The 18,119-nt window shown below is 52.2% G+C and overlaps 1 protein-coding gene across 2 annotated transcripts in view; it reads left to right on the forward strand.

Moving 5' to 3' along the window:
- Window positions 1–18,119, forward strand: part of MYO5B (myosin VB) — a 329,807-nt gene that overhangs the window by 126,976 nt on the left and 184,712 nt on the right. For both annotated transcript variants that reach the window (XM_070050187.2, XM_089305758.1), the window contains exons 2-4: window positions 2,786–2,896; window positions 11,189–11,360; window positions 15,112–15,256. In XM_070050187.2, coding sequence (XP_069906288.2) covers window positions 2,786–2,896; window positions 11,189–11,360; window positions 15,112–15,256 — 428 coding nt within the window. The remainder of the gene's footprint in view (window positions 1–2,785; window positions 2,897–11,188; window positions 11,361–15,111; window positions 15,257–18,119) is intronic.

The following is an 18,119-nucleotide window of genomic DNA, read 5'->3' on the forward strand; positions in this document are numbered from 1 at the left end:
CCTTGGGTCCCGGTCCCGTCACCTCCTCTTGGCTCCTGCCCGGATTTCCTCTGTTGTCTCAGTCACTGTTACTTGAGCTGTTCTGACAGCGTTTACGCTGAGCGGAGGCTTTGCGTGGGGCAGACTCTCTTGGGTGCACTGACTGGAGGGAGGTCTCAGAAGCATAGCTGTAAAACCAGAGAGAACCAGAGGAGGCTGGAGCTTGGGGACAGTATTTTTTTTTTTTTTTTGACAGGCAGAGTGGACAGTGAGACAGAAAGGTCTTCCTTTTCCTTTGGTTGCCCCTGTAATGGCTGCTGCGGCCGGCGCGCTGCAGCTGGCACACTGCACTGATCCGAAGGCAGGAGCCAGGTGCTTCTCCTGGTCTCCCATGCGGGTACAGGGCCCAAGGACTTGGGCCATCCTCCACTGCACTCCTGGGCCACAGCAGAGAGCTGGACTGGAAGAGGAGCAACTGGGACAGAATCCAGCACCCCAACCGGGACTAGAACCCGGTGTGCTGGCGCCGCTAGGCGGAGGATTGGCCTATTGAGCCATGGCGCTGGCTGGGGACAGAGTCTTACAGGTCGCTGCAGCTGGCTGGGGAGTGGCCCTGGGTGAGGGTGAACGAGAGTCCCTGTGGGGAGGACGAGTTCACCCGGAGCTCAGGAAGTTTTCCCTAGAGGTGGTTATACTGGAAAGCTCGCAGATCTGAAGTCCTGTAGCACTGAACTGTAGAGAGAGAGGCTAATCTCCCTGTGAGAGGCAGAGCCAGGGTTAGGATGCTGTGAGCTTTCTTTGTAATACCAGCGATCAGTGACCCTGGCTTCCTACCCTGAGCTGGGATGCTGAGGGTGTTTGCCTGCCCATCGGTACACGTCTGGTTCTGCCCCATACGTCTTCCACGGCTCAGTCATGAAAGGGAGTGTGGCACAGGGGTCAGGGACCCCCTGCAGGCCAACATTGTTGAAAAACACAAGAGGCAGGACCTAAATCAAGCCCACTGCGTGGGCGCCTGGTCGGCTGGTGCTTGGGGTGCCTGCCCCACAAGCAGAGGGGAGTATGCTGACCGAGCCCCTGTCCTGCCTGACCTGTTCCTGGGTTTGCCAAGGATGTTGTTTGGCCACAAAACCATGCCAGGCCTGTGTCCAGGTCTAAGATCGCTGAACAAAGTCCTCAAACGCGTGCACGTCCGCTTCATGTGGACTGGGGACTTCCCCTTGACAGAAGCAGAAAAGCAGAGCGGTGATTGGAGTTGAATTGAGTTAGTGGAGACGAGGTAAATGTGATGCGACCCCCAAATCTGGGCTCAGAACGACAAGACGTTGTTCCGTGGACTAATAACCCCTGAAATTATCCGGAGCAGCATTTTCAGTACCTCATTCTGTCAATGCTAGATGAAAAGTTGTGGGTTTTTTTTTTTCCTTTACATTTGTACCAGATTTAGAGGCTTCTGTGTCATCAGGTAATGTGATACTATTGCTTGTGAATCCAAGTGTTGTTGGAGGAAGAAATAACTGAGTGTGGCTTTTAGCTTTGCTGGGAATTTTGTAGCAAAGAAGTTAGGCGCACAGGTGTTAGAAACTTTTAGCAAAACTCGAAGTGTTTTTTTTTTTTTTTAATGCTGTAGATTTAAAGTAAAATTGTCTTAAAGCTGATCTGACACTTCTGTGATCCCATTTTATCATAACTCTGGAGTTGTAGTTTGACCAACAGAACCATCAGTAAATCCATGAGCAAATAAACCTTGATGATGAAAAAAAAAAAAAACCAAACCCAGGGTACTTCAGATTGGACAGGTAAGTTTATTTTGGTGCAAAATTTTTTTTGAAGCCCACACAAACATGGGGTTCTCAAAATGTTTGCGGACTGGTTTCATTTTTTTTTTTTTGCACCAAAATATCTTGTAAGTCCTTTTTCCATGCACTTTGTGAAGCCCTGTGCATGTACACACATGCACACAGCTTAAGTGGAAATGACCATGAACTGAATTCATGACAGCCAGCAGATCCAGATGCTGCCATGTGGAGAGTACCCCATACGTCGGCCTCACCTCGGGTCCTCATGGCACTGGTCTGCAACGGAACATGGGAGTGGGGTTCCAGAGCTCCATGTGTGATTCTGACATGGGGTTGGGGCTGGGAATGGCTGAGTCAGGTTGAGCATCTGCTGGGCAAGTCGCCGGAGGTGTCTCCCTGTGTCACCACTGGCTGGGGACAGGGATTTTCCCATGCCAGGACTTGGCCAGCTTAATGACTGTCTTTGAGTCAGGATAGCAATGGGGAAGGTGGGATGAGATTTTCAGGGTAAGTTTCTGGCTTCAAGAACGTACAAACTGACTGTTCTGGGATACTTAAATATGCTATTGATTTGTTGACCGCTTCCTTAAGATGTCTGCAAGAAAATGACTTTGTCCCTGAAGGTAGAATATTGGAGCAGATATTGGCAAGCTACAGAGATGGGCTGTGCTGTCTTGCTGGGTTTTGTGTGTGGCGTTGCTTGTAGCCACACCAGATACTCTATTGTGTGCTACCCTGGGAGACCACAGAGCAGCTGGTGGTGGGGATAGCCAGATGCAGCCTTGCCAGTCATCCTGCATATTCTGCTAAGACCTGGAAGGTGCTGTCTGCTGCCAGCCCCGTGAGTTAGTTATCTGTTATCCTGGTACTGGGTCACCTTGGGTCTTGAAGATGGCAAGATGTGTGCATGTGGCTTTAAAAGTTGGGGTAGGCCCTGCATAGGTGGCGATGCGTTTCACCCCTGGCAGCTTTGTTTCGTGTCTGAGTCTCTGGTTTTCATCTTTCAGTACACGAGGGTGTGGATCCCTGACCCTGAGGAAGTGTGGCGCTCAGCTGAGTTAACCAAGGACTACAAAGAGGGAGACAGGTGCCTCCAGCTCAGACTGGAAGATGAAACCGTAAGTGCTGGGCTGGGCTGGTGGGTGGGTGGGACGCTCAGGTGTGTGTCAATCAGGACTCACTGGTACATGGTATGCTTGTGGTTGTCCTGGCCACTGGAGCCTCTGAGCCATGGGTTCTCCCGTTGATGATGATGATGTTATCTGAAAGCACTGATGCAGGAAGCTGCTCTGTGGGTGTTGGTAAAGAGTAAGTACCCAGTGGGGTTGGCCACGGAGAGGTCCTGGGTGGCTGAGACCAGGATCTTCTCTGTGCAGCAAAAGGAACGGGGGGTCCTTCTCTGGGTTTGAGGCATCTGTGGGTACTGGGGGCTGGGAGCTCCTACGAGAGATCACCCGAAGTGCAGGGTCTGGAGGCTGGCACGTGGGTACTGAGCCAGCCCACCTGGGTTGGGGTCCTGCTCAGCCCTCAGGAGCTGAGTGACTTGGGCAGGCTGGTCACTTCTGACATGAATGGGAATGGTTTTTGTTTCAAGTTATTTTGAGGATAAAGTAGGTTAGTCTGTGACGTGTACTAAGTTGTGCCGGGCACGTGAGTGTCGCAGGTGCCTGAGCTTCCTTTTTCCTCACCGACCTTCAGGCTGCTGTTGGCAGTAACCATGCCACCCTCTTCCTCCTCAAGGGTCCAATTTGGTTCCCCTTTCCATGAGCCTGCGATGTGCGTCTCACATGTGTTTGGAGCCTGGGTGCGTGCCCTGGACTGGGTCTCATGGGTAGTGATGGACATGTGTGGCCCTGCTGACTTGGGGAGCTCAGTGTGGAGAGGGCAGTGCACGTGACATAGGAGTGAGACGGGGTCGTGACAGGTTGCAGTGAGCACAGAGCAAGAGCTCGAGGTGCTGGAGGGAGCATCAGGAACTCTCCAGGGAGGGGTGTTCAGTGAGGCCACACTTCTTGGGGAGAGAGCGCTGTGGGAAGGAACCAGCCACTGAAGACTGGGGGTGCGGTGGCCCTGGAGTAGGGTGTCTGAGGCAGGAGCTGTGTGTGTGCGCCAAAGCCCCGAGATCATCCTTTGTCCCATTTGGGTACGTTCCAGGGATGGGGAGGAGGCCCGTGGTGCACCTGGGAGCTGTTGGAGGAAGGAGTGGTCAGGTGGCCCTGGGCGGGGGATGCCCAGAGGGAGTTCCTGCGGGACTCACAGAGAAATGGGCTTTGAACACAGTGGTGGGGAAACCTCGAGAACTGGCTCTGGGGCGGATCTGGATGGGCTGCAGAGTGGGCATGACTGGGCGTGCTGGCGGGCCTCTTGCTGAAGTCCAGTGGCAGTAGAAGGCCATGCCATAACCTTCAGCCTTCGATCGTCGACTGTTAACACTTCATCATCAGTTGAAGCATCGTGGCCTAATCTTCCCACCTAGATGGTCGGTGAGTAACTTGTGGATTCCGTATCCCCCTACTGTGGACCTTGAGCGTAGCACTTGGTGACCGGAGCAGGACAGCGAGTTTGCTAGAAAGCATCCACTCGCCTTCCTCTTCCTGGCCGGCCGCTGTGCGCCGAGAAAGGCAGCTCCTGACAGATGGCGTCTGTTTACCGTGCTGAGTAACTCCCCACCCCGCCCACTCGCACGCTGCCTCTTTCACTCCAGATTTCTTCAGTTGATTCTGTCAGTGGGCAGGTGTTGGGGAAAGTTGTAGGGAGGTAGTGAGGGACGCTCTGTTGTGGTGCTGACAGGTGCCTGCCTGGCTGGGAGGGAAGCTGGCCCTGGGTGACTCATCCTGGCAGCTGCCCAGGGCTCCTCTCTCCTCTCCCCTGCTCCGGCCAGTGTGGACCCCGAAGGGAAGCCCAGGGCCGGACATCAGCAGCTCTTGAGAAATAATGGGCTCTGAGCAGCTGCCTCTGTCCTGGCTGCTCCTGGGCTGTGACTTGTCCACGGCTGGCTCTGGGCTGTCGTTAGGAGGGGGTGGAGCTGTGGCCTGGGGCAGGAGCCACGTGGCTGCACCCTGAGTGCCTGAGCAGCCTCCTGTGAGGCTGAAGCCAGCTTCGCTATTCCAGGCTGTTTGGGAAACCCACCCCAGCAGCCTCCTGCCCCCTGATGGGTCTCACTGCAGCAGCGAAGGGTCAGAGTCAGGGTCCTTCCTAGAATACACGATGCTGCTAACCCAGCTGTAGCAGGGCTGACCTGTTCAGCTTCTCACTGTTCCTCCAAGGTATTCTCTTTCTCTGCTTTTGCTCATTTTTTTTTTTTTTTTTTTTTTTTTTTGACAGGCAGAGTGGACAGTGAGAGAGAGAGAGACAGAGAGAAAGGTCTTCCTTTGCCGTTGGTTCACCCTCCAATGGCCGCCGCGGCCGGCGCGCTGCGACCGGCGCACCGTGCTGATCCGATGGCAGGAGCCAGGAGCCAGGTGCTTTTCCTGGTCTCCCATGGGGTGCAGGGCCCAAGCACCTGGGCCATCCTCCACTGCACTTCCCTGGCCACAGCAGAGGGCTGGCCTGGAAGAGGGGCAACCGGGACAGAATCCGGAGCCCCTACCGGGACTAGAATCCGGTGTGCCGGCGCCGCTAGGCGGAGGATTAGCCTAGTGAGCCGCGGCACCGGCCTGCTCATTTATTATTATGTAAGGAGAACTTGTGTAAATATAAAATCTATCATAGTAACAATTAGGAAAAAATTTAAATTTTGTGAGACAGGAACACTGTCCTCCCAACTGCTGGTTCACTCCTTAAATGCCCAGGAGCTGGGAACTCATCTGGGTCTCCCGTGTGGGTGGCAGGGACCCAACCACTTGAGCCGTCTCCTGCTGCCTCCCAGGGTGCACACCAGCAGGAAGCTGGAATCAGGAGCAGAGGTGGGACTCGAACCCACGTCTTGAATGGAGGCATCCTGATACGGCATGCGAGCATCACAAGTGGTGGCTTCACGGCTGTGCCCACCCCTGCCCCAGCGTTAATGGTTGCTGAGTGTACAGCTCAGTGGCATTCAGTTTTGTGCAACCATGACCACCGTCCAGCTCCAGGACCCTCTTTGTGCTGCAAAACTGACCCTGTCCCACTGACTGCCCCGTCTCCCCTCCCCGGCCTGCAGCCAACCTTTGACTTCCTCACTCGGAGGCTGCTCGGGGCCTCATGCTTGTGCCTTCATGCAGCATCTGTCTCTGTGTCCGTTGCATTTCACCTGTAATGACACAAGGTTTTTTTTTTTTTAAGATGTATTTGAAAAGCCGAATGATAGGGGGATCTTTCATCCATTGGTTCACTCCTCAAATGGCTGTGATGGTTGGGGCTGGGCCAGGCTGAAGCTGGGAACCTGGAACATCGTCTGGGTCTCCAGTGTGGGTGGCAGGGGCCCAAGATGGTAAAGTCCTTGGGGGAAAGGACAGTGTCTGATGTCTTCCACTGCATTCTCCCCAGACCCGGGATGGGTGTCAGCTTTCTGAGTGCACCAGCCCTTAGCACAGCACTCTGCCTTTTTTTTTTTTTTTTTTTTTTTTTTTTAAGATTTTTTTAAAACTTATTATTTGAGAAACAGGTTTTCCATCCATTGGTTCACTCCCCAAATAGCCGCAATGTCTGGAGCTGAGCAAATCTGAAGCCAGGAGCTTCTTCTAGGTCTCCGACATGGGTGCAAGGGTGTAAGCACTTGGGCCATCTTCCATTGCTTTCCCAGGCCTTTAGCAGGGAGCTGGATCGGAAGTGGAGCAGCTGGGATGCTGGCGCTGCAGGTGGAGGCTTAACCTTCTATGCCACAGTGCCCGGCCCCAGCACTCCGCTTTTAAACTGGATTGGGCATTTGAGTGACGCAAACCATGGTGACAGGTATAGTTCCTGCATGGTTTGCCTGGAACGCAGCACTGTGCAGGTCCAGCCTTCTATCTCCTGGTCCTCCCTCCTTTTCAGTCCGCTCAGCTCATGCCCTCTAGTGGCAGGGGAAACTTTTCCCCTTTCCCTGGCAGTGCATTTGGTTAAAGATTTATTTAAAAAACAAAGTGACAGAGATCTTCCATCTGCTGGTTCACTGCCCTAATGGCTACTACAGCCGAGACTTGAGTCAGGCTGAAGCCAGGAGTCAGAACGCCATCCTTGTCTCCCACGTGAGTGCAGGGGCCCAAGCACTTGGGCCATCCTCCACTGCTTTCCCAGGCGCATTAGCAGGAAGCTGGTTTGGAAGTGGAGCAGCTGGGACTCAAAGTGGCTCAATGCCCCCCACCCCCAGCTGTGCTTTTAAATGCCATTTCCCCATTGAATTTGTGTCCACCTTATAGGTGCCTCCCAGATGGGGAGTACTCCCTGTGTGCAGAGATCTGACTTGGAGGGAGGAAGACAGAGAACGTGGGAGCCTTACTAAAGCAACGTGTGCCATCCCCGCCCCCATAGCCAAGGCCACCCTAAGGTTTGTGAGGCCAGGGCAAAGGCATCAGGCTCCATCTTAGCAAATCATTTAAAGTCAGTCTTATCTAAGTTATTGACGTAAATCTGTCCTTGGAAAGCTTTGGAAATGTAAAAGAATATGTAAAATACAGACTTCTGTTGGACTGCTCGGTCTCCGTCCAGCTGCTGGTGCTGCTCTGCCTTGGGCGTGTTGGGCTACGTTACCCGGTGCGTAAACTCAGGAATAAGGAGCCTTGTCCAGTGCTGCAGCGTGGGCCGCACCTGGTGATGGTTGCAGATACTCGGTGAGCAGTTGCCGTCCGTGCCGGGCACTGGGCAGCCCTGGAATCGCATTCTTGTGCCAGAAGAGCCATCTGTTCTCAAGGCTCTGGTGGCCTCCTCCCCTCTGGGTGTCCACACACAAGGCGTCCGCAGCTCCGGGTGCTGAGTGGGCAGCTCTGTGTCTTTGCTGCTGCTCTGGGCACTTGTGTTCCTTATCAGTTTCACTGTCGCCAGCACCACTAGCTCACTGGTGGACTGCATTCCCACAAGATGGCGCGTGTTGGCCTCCATGTGCTTGGAGCGGGGAGAGGCTTTTGGGAGGAGATGCATCTTTGAAAGGAAGATGCCGGCATTTCTGTCTTGGGCGCTGGAGACACTGGGCTCGGGTCCCAGCTTTCTGGTCTGTAGAGAGAGGGGTAGGCCGCTTGCTGAGCTGGGGGAGAGCTGCAGGGTTGTGGTAGTGAATGAGGAAGCCTTCAGAGTGGCTCAGCAGGGGGGACCTGAGAGGGGCCCAGTGACACCACCAAACTCGGTGGATGAAGGAGACTGGCAGTGCCACAACCCAGTGGGATGAAAACCAACTCACAGTCCACCTTTTGGGAATTCTGTCTGCAGAGTTTAACATAAATAAGAGCTTTTCACAGAAGGAAAAGGGCCTACATTCACCTGAGAAAAGAAACCAGCACCAGGAGGAAAATCCCACGGAGAGAACCCGTGTCTGGTGGGGACGTCACTCCAGGCAGGCTTGAATGCGTAGTTTTAAATGTAGAATTCTTGGGGCCGGCGCTGTGGTGTAGCGGGTAAAGCCACCACCTACAGCACTGGTTCAAGTCCCGGCTGCTCCACTTCCAATCCAGCTCTCTGCTATGGCCTGGAAAAGCAGTGGAAGATGGCCCAAGGTCTTGGGCCCCCGCACCCACGTGGGAGATGTAAAAGAAGCTCCTGGCTTTGGATCAGTGCAGCTCCAGCCATTGCAGCCAATTGGGGAGGGAACCAGCGGATGGAAGACCTCTCTCTCTCCCTCCCTCCCTCCCTCTATCTTTCAAATAAATATTTAAAAATAAATTTAAAAGGACACTTTTGTTATTTAAGAAAATAAATGAATGTGGAGTTCTTCGGCTCCTTCCTCTGTAACACTTTAATCCTCAGCAGGATGCCTGGGCAGGTGCTGTGCTGTCCGTAGGGGTCTCCGTCTGCTTGAGCCTTACTATTTAAAGCTTCAGTGAGTCTGTGTCCTTGCTCACCAGCAGGACCGAGGCCAAGGAAGAAGCAGCTGTTGATGAAAAATTCCGAGCACCTGTTACCCGACGCCCTCCGGAGGGGTGGAGCCGCCTGCACCCACAGTGGTGCACCTGGTTCCCACGCTGTTCCTAGGGAGGTCTTGTCCTGGCCCTTGATTGCTCTTTATGCTGATACTCTAGTGTCTTCATCTGGAATAGCTTGTGTGTTGTCCACTTGTGGTTCTTAGTTGGTGATTTGATTCTGTTAGGGTGTTGGCTCTCTGAGTTCTGAAGCTTGTGGATATTGTGGTCATGAACTCATGGAATGTAGAGTCCCTGCCCCTCTCCCATTTGGCTTTGCCACCCATGTGTTTTGTGACTTTTCAAGCTCTTCATTGTAGTCACACTGATGAGTGTTTGCCTACCTAGCTCTGGCCTTTGCACCAAACGTCAAAAGTTCTTCTGCCAACACTCACACAAATATTGTTCCTGTTTTTCTTACTGTTTTTCTTTTTGGTATTCTTTGTTACATTTGTTCAATCTAAATTTATTTTGGTATGAGGGAGTGAGAATACTGGCTTGTTTTTATTTTTTCCTCCAAATTGTTTGCTACTTAACTTGCCAATATTCTAATGATTCCTACTAACCATTTATTTGCATTTTAACATTATCATGCACAAATTTTCCGTATATGCTTGCGTTTATTTCTGAATCTGCTATTACAGTTCATTACTCTGCCTGGTTTAGCACCCTTACTGTAGTTCTGTGATTCCTGGCTTTAGAATTTTTTTTATTTCTTTACTTGAAAGAGTTACACAGAGAGAAGAAGAGGCAGAGAGAGAGGTCTTCCATCTGCTGGTTCACTCCCCAATTGGCTGCAATGGCTGGAGCTGTGCCAATCTAAAGCCAGGAGATTCCTCCAGGTCTCCCATGCGGGTGCAGGGGCCCAAGGACTTGGGCCATCTTCTGCTTTCCCAAGCTCTAGCAGAGAGCTAGATTGGAAGTGGAGCAGCCGGGACTTGAACCAGCGCCCATATGGGATGCAGGTGGTGGCTTTACCTGCTACACCACAATGCCGACCCCTAGAATATGTCTTAAGACTTGGTGGCTTTAGTCCCTCTAAATGTGAGGATGAGCCAGGACAGTGGTACTGTTACTCCAGTGAACTGTCACTGTTCAGAGAATTTCCTCAAGGGTAAGTATAGGACAATGACGCTTAGAGTGTGATCCAGACTCCACCTGTATCGTAATTCCTTGAGGTGTTTGTAAAATCTTACTCTTGGGTCTCACTGAAGAGCTTCAGACATAAATTGGGTTCATGAAATTTTTCATGCGCTCCCTTGGTGATTCTTTAGAACACTAAGAAATTCCACACCCAGACAACACCTAGTGGGCAGCCAAGTTCCTCCTATTGAAATGTTTGAGGCCAGCGCCGCAGCTCACTAGCCTAATCCTCCGCCTGCAGCGCCGGCACCCCGGGTTCTAGTCCCAGTTGGGGCGCCAGATTCTGTCCCGGTTGCCCCTCTTCCAGTCCAGCTCTCCTCTGTGGCCAGGGAGTGCAGTGGAGGATGGCCCAAGTACTTGGGCCCTGCACCCCATGGGAGACCAGGAGGAGGAAGCACCTGGCTCCTGGCTTCGGATCAGCGCAGCGCGCTGGCTGTAGTGGCCACTTGAGGGGTGAAACAACGGAAAAGGAAGACCTTTTTCTCTGTCTCTCACTGTCTAACTCTACCTGTCCAAAAAAAAAAAAAAATCTGAAGAATAACCCCTACCACCTTCTAAATGAGACATGCCTGCATGCATACGTACATATGTTGTCAGTTATAAATACTGTCACTCTGTTGGGTACTTACGTGGTCCACACGCTGTGCCAAGGATAGGAAGATGACCTCTCCCATCTGAGCTGTGACTTTAAAATGTGTGAGCCTGCTCCCTGGTGACACGGTCTTCCCGAGTCTCTCTTGTACTTCAGGTCTAGGCAGAATTACTGCCCGAGAGCAGCTTGCAGTCGGGTTGTAGAGAAACACACGTGCAATGGCACCACGTGAGGCCTCTGCCGGAGGCAGCTCATCAGTTGCAGGGTAATCCAGACGAAAGCGAGCATGTTGGTCGATGGGTGAGACGGAGTGAGGAGGCACTGCTGTTAAATGTGGCCCCTCCAGGGAGGTCTCCTGCAGGGGAGAGATCAGAGCCCTGTGGCAGCTCAGTGGCCCAGTGCTCTGTCATTGGGAAGCAATAGAACATTCTCTTGGTCTGGTGCGTCTTCCTGGATTTCTTATCGGTCCTACCTGAATGTATTGGGATTATGTTGTCAGTGACTCTGCCCCTGGGCTGGTCTCATGTGAACACGGGTATTGTGTTCAGCTGGCCTCACTTTAAAACGTTACACTCATCACTCACAACAGCCAAGAAGGCAGGACGTTGAATACGGGCTGCGTGCCTCACCGCTGTTCCTTTCTGTGTCTGCTGCTTGGATTCCTTTAGGTTCGAGAGTACCCAATCGATGTCCAAAGCAACCAGCTGCCCTTCTTACGGAATCCAGACATCTTGGTTGGGGAAAATGACCTCACTGCCCTTAGCTATCTCCACGAACCTGCGGTTTTGCACAATCTGAAGGTCCGCTTCCTGGAGTCCAACCATATCTACACCTACTGTGGTAAGTGGGGCACCTGTTGGCTGCAGATGTCAGATGGTTCTTCCCGTCTTCAGGCTTATCAAATGGTTGAGTCCTAATTCCACACTCGTGCATAAGGGCCTCTCAGCTGAGACTCCTGAAAGGCTTGCAATCAGTGGATTAATTAGGCTGCCCTGGTGTCTGGGGGATGATTGGTGTTAATCACGGCTCAGCCAGGAGGAAGTGCACCGTGCCCTGTGGCTTCGCTGTGTCCTCCGAGTGGCAGGAGAGCAGCCAGGGCCTCACGGTGCCCGCTCTCGCGTCCGAAAGCACACCTACACATCTCCACCTGGCTGCTTTGCTTTCTACTTGCAATGGTTGTCTTCTCTCTGACCGGCTCACTGGGTTGTGTACCGGGATGCTGTTGGATGACTATTTGCTCAACTAGTGAGCTAAATCCCTAACAACTGCTTAGGACAAGAAGTCCTGAAGTTATCACACCCGACTTTCTTGAACTTGCTTTTTGCCACATTGCAAGTTTTGATTTCTCTTCCTAAATTTTTGTTTAAAAATTTTTGAGCATTAAGTGACATGGCAGAAATAGAAATAGAAGCTGTTGTGTGAGAGGCAGGCTGAGGACTTGGTTGGGGAGTTGGGCTGTGGGGGGGCAATCCCGGAGGGAGTTGCCTGGGTCTCAGTCTCCGTGGTGAGGGGGCCCTGCCTCGAGTACCGGGCATGCGGGCCATCTCAGGTTGCGCCTGGGGCTGGAGGTGGGAGGTCAGTGGCTTGGCAAGGCTGCGCTGTGCAGCCAGACGGACGTCGGGAGCGGCCGCTACCTTGACCTCAGTTCCTGAAAGCTGCTTCGCCCCCGGTGGCCACTTGGAGTTTTTCAAAAAAACTGGCAGTTGCCAGAGCCTTTGAGGTTTTTTGCTTTTGTTTGTTTTTAAATAAGACTTTAAAAAATAACCCTCATCTTAAACTTTAAAAATGCTACCAGGACCATCAAGGAAAAAAAAAAAAAGACCTCCCTTTTGAGGAGAAAAGTTGGGTAAATGGCCCCCAGCTTCCGTTTCTAAAGGCCAGGAGATATCCTCAAGTGTGTGCCCCGCCCTGAGGCCCCTGGCTCCTCCCCCTCAGCCATGCAGTGCCTGGTGCAGCGCAGGCCTCTCCCTGGAGAGGGCCGGGTATTGTGGGAAGATGTGTGAGCTCACAGTCTGAGCTGGACTGACACAGCCCCTAATAACCAATGCTGGAGGATTCCCTCATAGCAGCCCCTAATAACCAGCGCCACGCTGGAGGGCTCCCCCAGGGCCTAGCCCTGCCGGGGCCTTTGTCAGTGTCCTGGGCCTCATGTTTGTCCCAGGCTGTCCTCCCAGGCAGGCTGTCATGGAAGGAGGACTTAGGTGACCCCTTGGTCCTCTGGCCCTTTACCCCAGACCTGATGTTTGTGCCCACACCTGCTGTCCCCCATCTCTCTCCACACCCCTGAAGGGTGCACAGCCCGGGATGCTTCCCACCTGGACGGGGATCTTTGCTGTTGTTGGATCTCCATCTGCCAGTGACTGAAAAAGCACTCTTTGTCCGCTCTAACACCCAGAAGGCAGCCTGGGAGGAATGGAAAGGAGGTGTTCCTGTCTGGCCGCGAAGATCAGACTGACATTTTTTTTTCTGTCTGCCTTCTCTAACACCACCTGTTTCACCCCCCACAAAAGATGCTCTGAACTGGGGAGGGTTGCCTGATTGCTCAGTCACTTTGCATTATCGTGTGCATCATTGTGGAGCATCCTTTTAGAAACAAAAGACGTAAGGGGGAGGACACCCCAGTAAGCTATGATATGAGTTGTGGATTCAAAAATAGCAAACACGCAGTGGCTGCTGAGCAAGGCGTGAGTCTAGTCCCCCTCAATCATTTTCTTCTTAGGACGTTGCAGGTAAATGCACTTTACACACACACACACACACACACGTGTACACACGTGCACATACGTACATACTTACTCCCTTGAGGAAGAACAAGCTGCCCACAGTATCGGGGCATGACTGAGGCCAGAGCCAGCCAGGAGCTGGGGACTCAAATCTGCTCCCATGAGGGTGGCAGGAGCCCAGTCACCTGAGCCGGGATGGCTGCCTGCCAAGATCTGCGTTGCTGAGGGCTGGAGTTGAGAGAGCAGGGAGTTGAAGCTGGGCGCTCTGATGTGGGACACGGGCGTCTTAAGTGCCAAGCTAGATGCCCGCTCTCTCTATTCCCATTTTATAGTTGGGAACTGAAGCGCTGGGAGATGAATTGCCAGAGTTACATGGTAATTGGTTGAGCTAAGGTGAGATCTTAAGATATGTAAGACTTACTGTCGATCCCAAATTGTATTTAAGATAGCCTATACGCAAGTGAAAAAACTCACTCCCTTTCCCAGACTTTAATTCCAGCATGGGATTTTAAATATCACTAATACCTTTTAGTGGAGTTAAATGTCTAAAGATTTGCCTGTATCTATTTTAAGAATTCAATTTGGGGCCGGCGCTGCAGCTCAGCAGGCTAATCCTCTGCCTGCGGCGCTGGCACCCCAGGTTCTAGTCCCGGTTGCTCCTCTTCTAGTCCAGCTCTCTACTGTGGCCTGGGAGTGCAGTGGAGCATGGCCCAAGTGCTTGGGCCCTGCACCCACATGGGAGACCAGGAGAAGCACCTGGCTCCTGCCATCGGATCAGCGCAGTGCGCCGGCCACAGCGCACCAGCCGCAACGGCTATTGCGGAGTGAACCAATGGAAAAGAAAGACCTTTCTGTCTGTCTGTCTCTCACTGTCTACTCTGCCTGTCAAAAAAAAAAAAAATTCAATTTGGGGGCTGGTGCTGTGGCCTACCAAGTTAAGTCACCGCTTGCAATGCCAGCATCCCATGTGGATGTCCGTTCAAGTCCTGGCTGTTCTTTTTTTTTTTTTTTTTTTTTTTTTTTTTTTTTTTTTTTTTAAGATTTATTTACTTATTATTTGAAAGGCAGGGTTACAGAGAGGCAGAGGCAGAGAGAAGTCTTCCATTTGCTGGTTCACTCCCCAGATGGCCCCAATGCCCGGAGCTGTGCTAATCTGAATCCTGGAGCTTCCTCTGGGTCCTCCCACAAGGGTGCAGGGCCCAAGGACTTGGGCCATCTTCTACTGCTTTCCCAGGCCACAGCAGAGAACTGGATCAGAAGTGAAGCAGCCAGGACCTGATGCTGGCACTGCAGGCGGCGGCTTTACCTACCACACCACAGCGCCGGCCCTGCTCTACTCCTAATCCAATTCCCTGCTAATAGACCTGAAAAGCTGGGGGGAAGATGACCCAATTGCTTGGGCCCCTGCCACCCATGTGGGAGACCCGGATGGAGTTCCAGTTCCAGGCTTCTGGTTTTGGCCTGGCCCAGCCCCAACCATTGCAGCCATCTGGGGGAATGAACCAGAGGACGGAAGGATCTTTCTTTTTCCATCTCTTCCTTAAATCTGCCTTTCAGTTAAAATACATCATTAAAAATTTATATTAAAAATGGAATTTAAGTTTTGGTGACTGTGTACATGTATGTGTGCATGCACGCTCACTTGTTCCAGGCTGTGGGTATCTGCAGGCCTGGCCTGTGTCTTAATCATCGTTGGCCTCAGCAGGCACTGGCACAGAAGCAGTCGGGTGAGCCCTGTGTCACCGGCTGACTGGTTGAGCCCGGCTGCATTCCCCTCTCATCTGTGGTTGGATGATGAGATTGGGCACCTGAAGTGGACGCCAGGTGGCCATTGGCTGCTGGGCTCTGACTGCCTCGTCTGTTCACAGGTATCGTGCTTGTTGCCATTAATCCTTACGAGCAGTTGCCAATCTATGGACAAGATGTCATCTACGCCTACAGTGGCCAAAACATGGGCGACATGGACCCCCACATCTTCGCCGTGGCGGAGGAAGCCTACAAACAGATGGCCAGGTGAGAAGGGCTTCGGCCCGGCTGTCTCCTCGTGGTCAGCGGCAGGGAGTGGCGTTTCTGTTGTCTGTTGTGGCTGAGGCGCACGGTGAGGGCGGTGTTGGAATTGAGGAAGCATCTTGGAAGCAGAGCTAGCCCAGGTTCTGTCTTGGCTCCTTGCTCGTCGTCCTCATCTTACTCTTGTGAACTTAGACATGAACTTGAAGAGTGGGCTGAGGCTTAGCTCATTTGTTGAGCAGTGGAGCGATCCCTTGCCTTCCTCTCTTCCACTTCCTTTTGGCCCTCTTTCCTCCCTTCCTGGACTGTGGAATCCCATCCGTTTGCCCAGCCTGATTCACAGGCGCTCCCTGAAGACTCCTTGACAGCTGCTCAGGGGCAGGCATTTGGGAGCAAAAATAGAAGTTCCAGGTTAGCAGCTGTGCATGCTGATTTTGGATTTTTCCTCTGGAAGTTGAGTTCTGTTTAGGGACTTAAGTGCATCTCCTTTTTTCTAGCCCTGCAGGCTGGGTACAGTTCTCTCAAGAGAAAATGAGGCCGGCACTGTGGCTCACTAGGCTAATCCTCCACCTGCGGTGCTGGCTCTCCGGGTTCTAGTCACGGGTGGGGCGCCGGTTCTGTCCTGGTTGCTCCTCTTCCAGTTCAGCTCTCTGCTGTGGCCTGGGAAGGCAGTGGAGGATGGCCCAAGTGCTTGGGTCCTGTACCTGCATGGGAGACCAGGAGGAAGCACCTGGCTTCTGGCTTCAGATTGGCCCAGCACTGGCCGTAGCAGCCATTTGGGGGGTGAACCAATGGAAGGAAGACCTTTCGGTCTCTCTCACTGCCTAACTCTGCCTGTCTTTTTTTTTTTTTTTTTTTTTTTTTTTTTTTTTTTTTTTTTTTTTTTTTAAAGCTCTGTGATTGGTGATGATGTTAGCCTGTTAATGCCTAAAGCTATGGAAATGCCTATCCCAATTAACAGTTAAGGGTGATTCCTTTCAGCCATATCTTTCTTGCCACCTCTGGAGACAATGTTTATTTGAAAGGCAGAGCAACAAAAAGAAGGACTCTTCCGTCTGCTGGTTCCCTCTCCAAATGGCCACAGTGGTTGGGGCTGGGCCAGGCCAAAGCCAGGAGTCCAGCACGCCTTTCAGATCTCCCACGTGTGTAGCAGGGGCCCAAGTACCTGGACCAGCTCCTACTGTTTTCCTAAGAGTACTAGCAGGAAGCTGGATCCAAAGTGGAGCAGCCAGGACTGGAAACAGGAGATACAGGGCGTATACGGCACAGTGGTGACCTAACTTGCTGTGCACAGTGCTAGCCCCCTGGAGAGCATCTTACAAAGCTAGCAACCTATCAAAGCCCCTTTTTGGAGAGCAGGGCTGTTGAGGCCAGTTGAAGAGAAGAGAGTGGTGTTGTGAGAGGAGAATCCTATTTAATTTTCAGCCTCACAAATTTCCATGAGGGAAGGCTGTTTGGTGGCTTTCCTTACTGACTTACAATGTTCAGCACAGAATGTAGAGATCAATATATGTGAGCCCTACTTTATTAAAGAAATACAGTGATCATATTCAAAACTTGATGGAAAAACTGAGAAATCTAATAGAATGATTCATGACTGCTTAATTTCTTTAAAATGTGGAGGTGGAGTGATTGCAACCTTTGGCCTCTCATGCGTAAGGAAGACCAGATCCTGTATTGATCTGTCGTTACTGATGCCCTCCTCCTAACTGCAGTTTGGGGCCATCGTGTGGAGACAGGAATGTGAGTGTGAGATGCAGCACACGGCCCTGCTTGGCCGACACTGCATGGCACAGTGGAAGGAGATGGGGACTGGGTGGGCTCTGAGACTTAGGCTGAGTCTGTTTGTTTCACATGAGGACGGTGGCTGCCCCTCCACTTCCAAAGTGTGTGTGTGGGGGGGGGGGGGATTTCTTCATTGTCTAGAATGAAGGTGAGTAACTTGGTTCTAACGACTTTCTTCCACGTCAGCAGGTATCACGGGTACTGGTGTGGATGTCACTGGGTAGCTTTTCACCCATTCTCGGCTCCTTGTCCTTAGAAGCATCAGAAGTTCCTATTCTTTATCAAAGGCACCTTGAGGCCCCGTAGGGTTGAGAGTCTTCCAGCCCCCACCTTTATCCCCTCAAAGAGCCACGTGATTCGGTGTCTGTTCCTCCCTCCCCTGCCTGGAGCTGGGCCCATGGTTACTCTACACTTGGGCCCTTTTGCTGGTTTGGATCCTTCTTCACGCCTGCTGGAGGTGAGCTGGAGGTGAGATCATCCTGCCAAGGGTAATAACCTTGACAAAGAAGGGATTTGGATGTAAAAGCTGGACCAGGAACACCTTAGGGATTTGCATTAGGGTTTTAAGGGTTATGCTCTACCTCCTGGGTCTCAGAGTGTAGCTAAATAATTCTTGCTCAAGTTCTCACTCGATTTTTGCTCATGAAAGTGTGTTAGAAGTATAAGACTAGCATACGTGGCCACAGGAGAGAGCTATTTTTGAATTAGTTCTGTTGTCAGCAGCTCAGGGTTTCTGTTATCGATCTAAGGGATGCACTAGAAGCCCCAGCGAAGTCTGTTGAGCCGAGAAGGAGAAGACGCCTTGGTAAGAAGCGGGGAAGGTGTTGCTGTGTTTCCAGTGTGGGTTGCCCCTGTGCACTGCGAGTACTAGAGCACGTTCACTCAGTGCTGAGCACACTGCGCCTCCTGGCTCGTCATTGCTGAAGGAACGATGCGCTTCAGGTAGGCGCAGCTCGGTGCAGTGTGCTGTGAATCTGAGCCCCCTAGCAGCTGCGTGAAACAAAGGGTGGACAAGATTAAAATGAGTGACATCCGGGGTCGGCGCTGTGGCATAATGGGTAAAGCCACTGCCTGCAGTGCCGGC

This window comes from Oryctolagus cuniculus, chromosome 10, assembly GCF_051225735.1.
Source record: "Oryctolagus cuniculus isolate XC-2025 breed Fujian yellow rabbit chromosome 10, ASM5122573v1, whole genome shotgun sequence".
NCBI classification, from domain to species: domain Eukaryota; kingdom Metazoa; phylum Chordata; class Mammalia; order Lagomorpha; family Leporidae; genus Oryctolagus; species Oryctolagus cuniculus.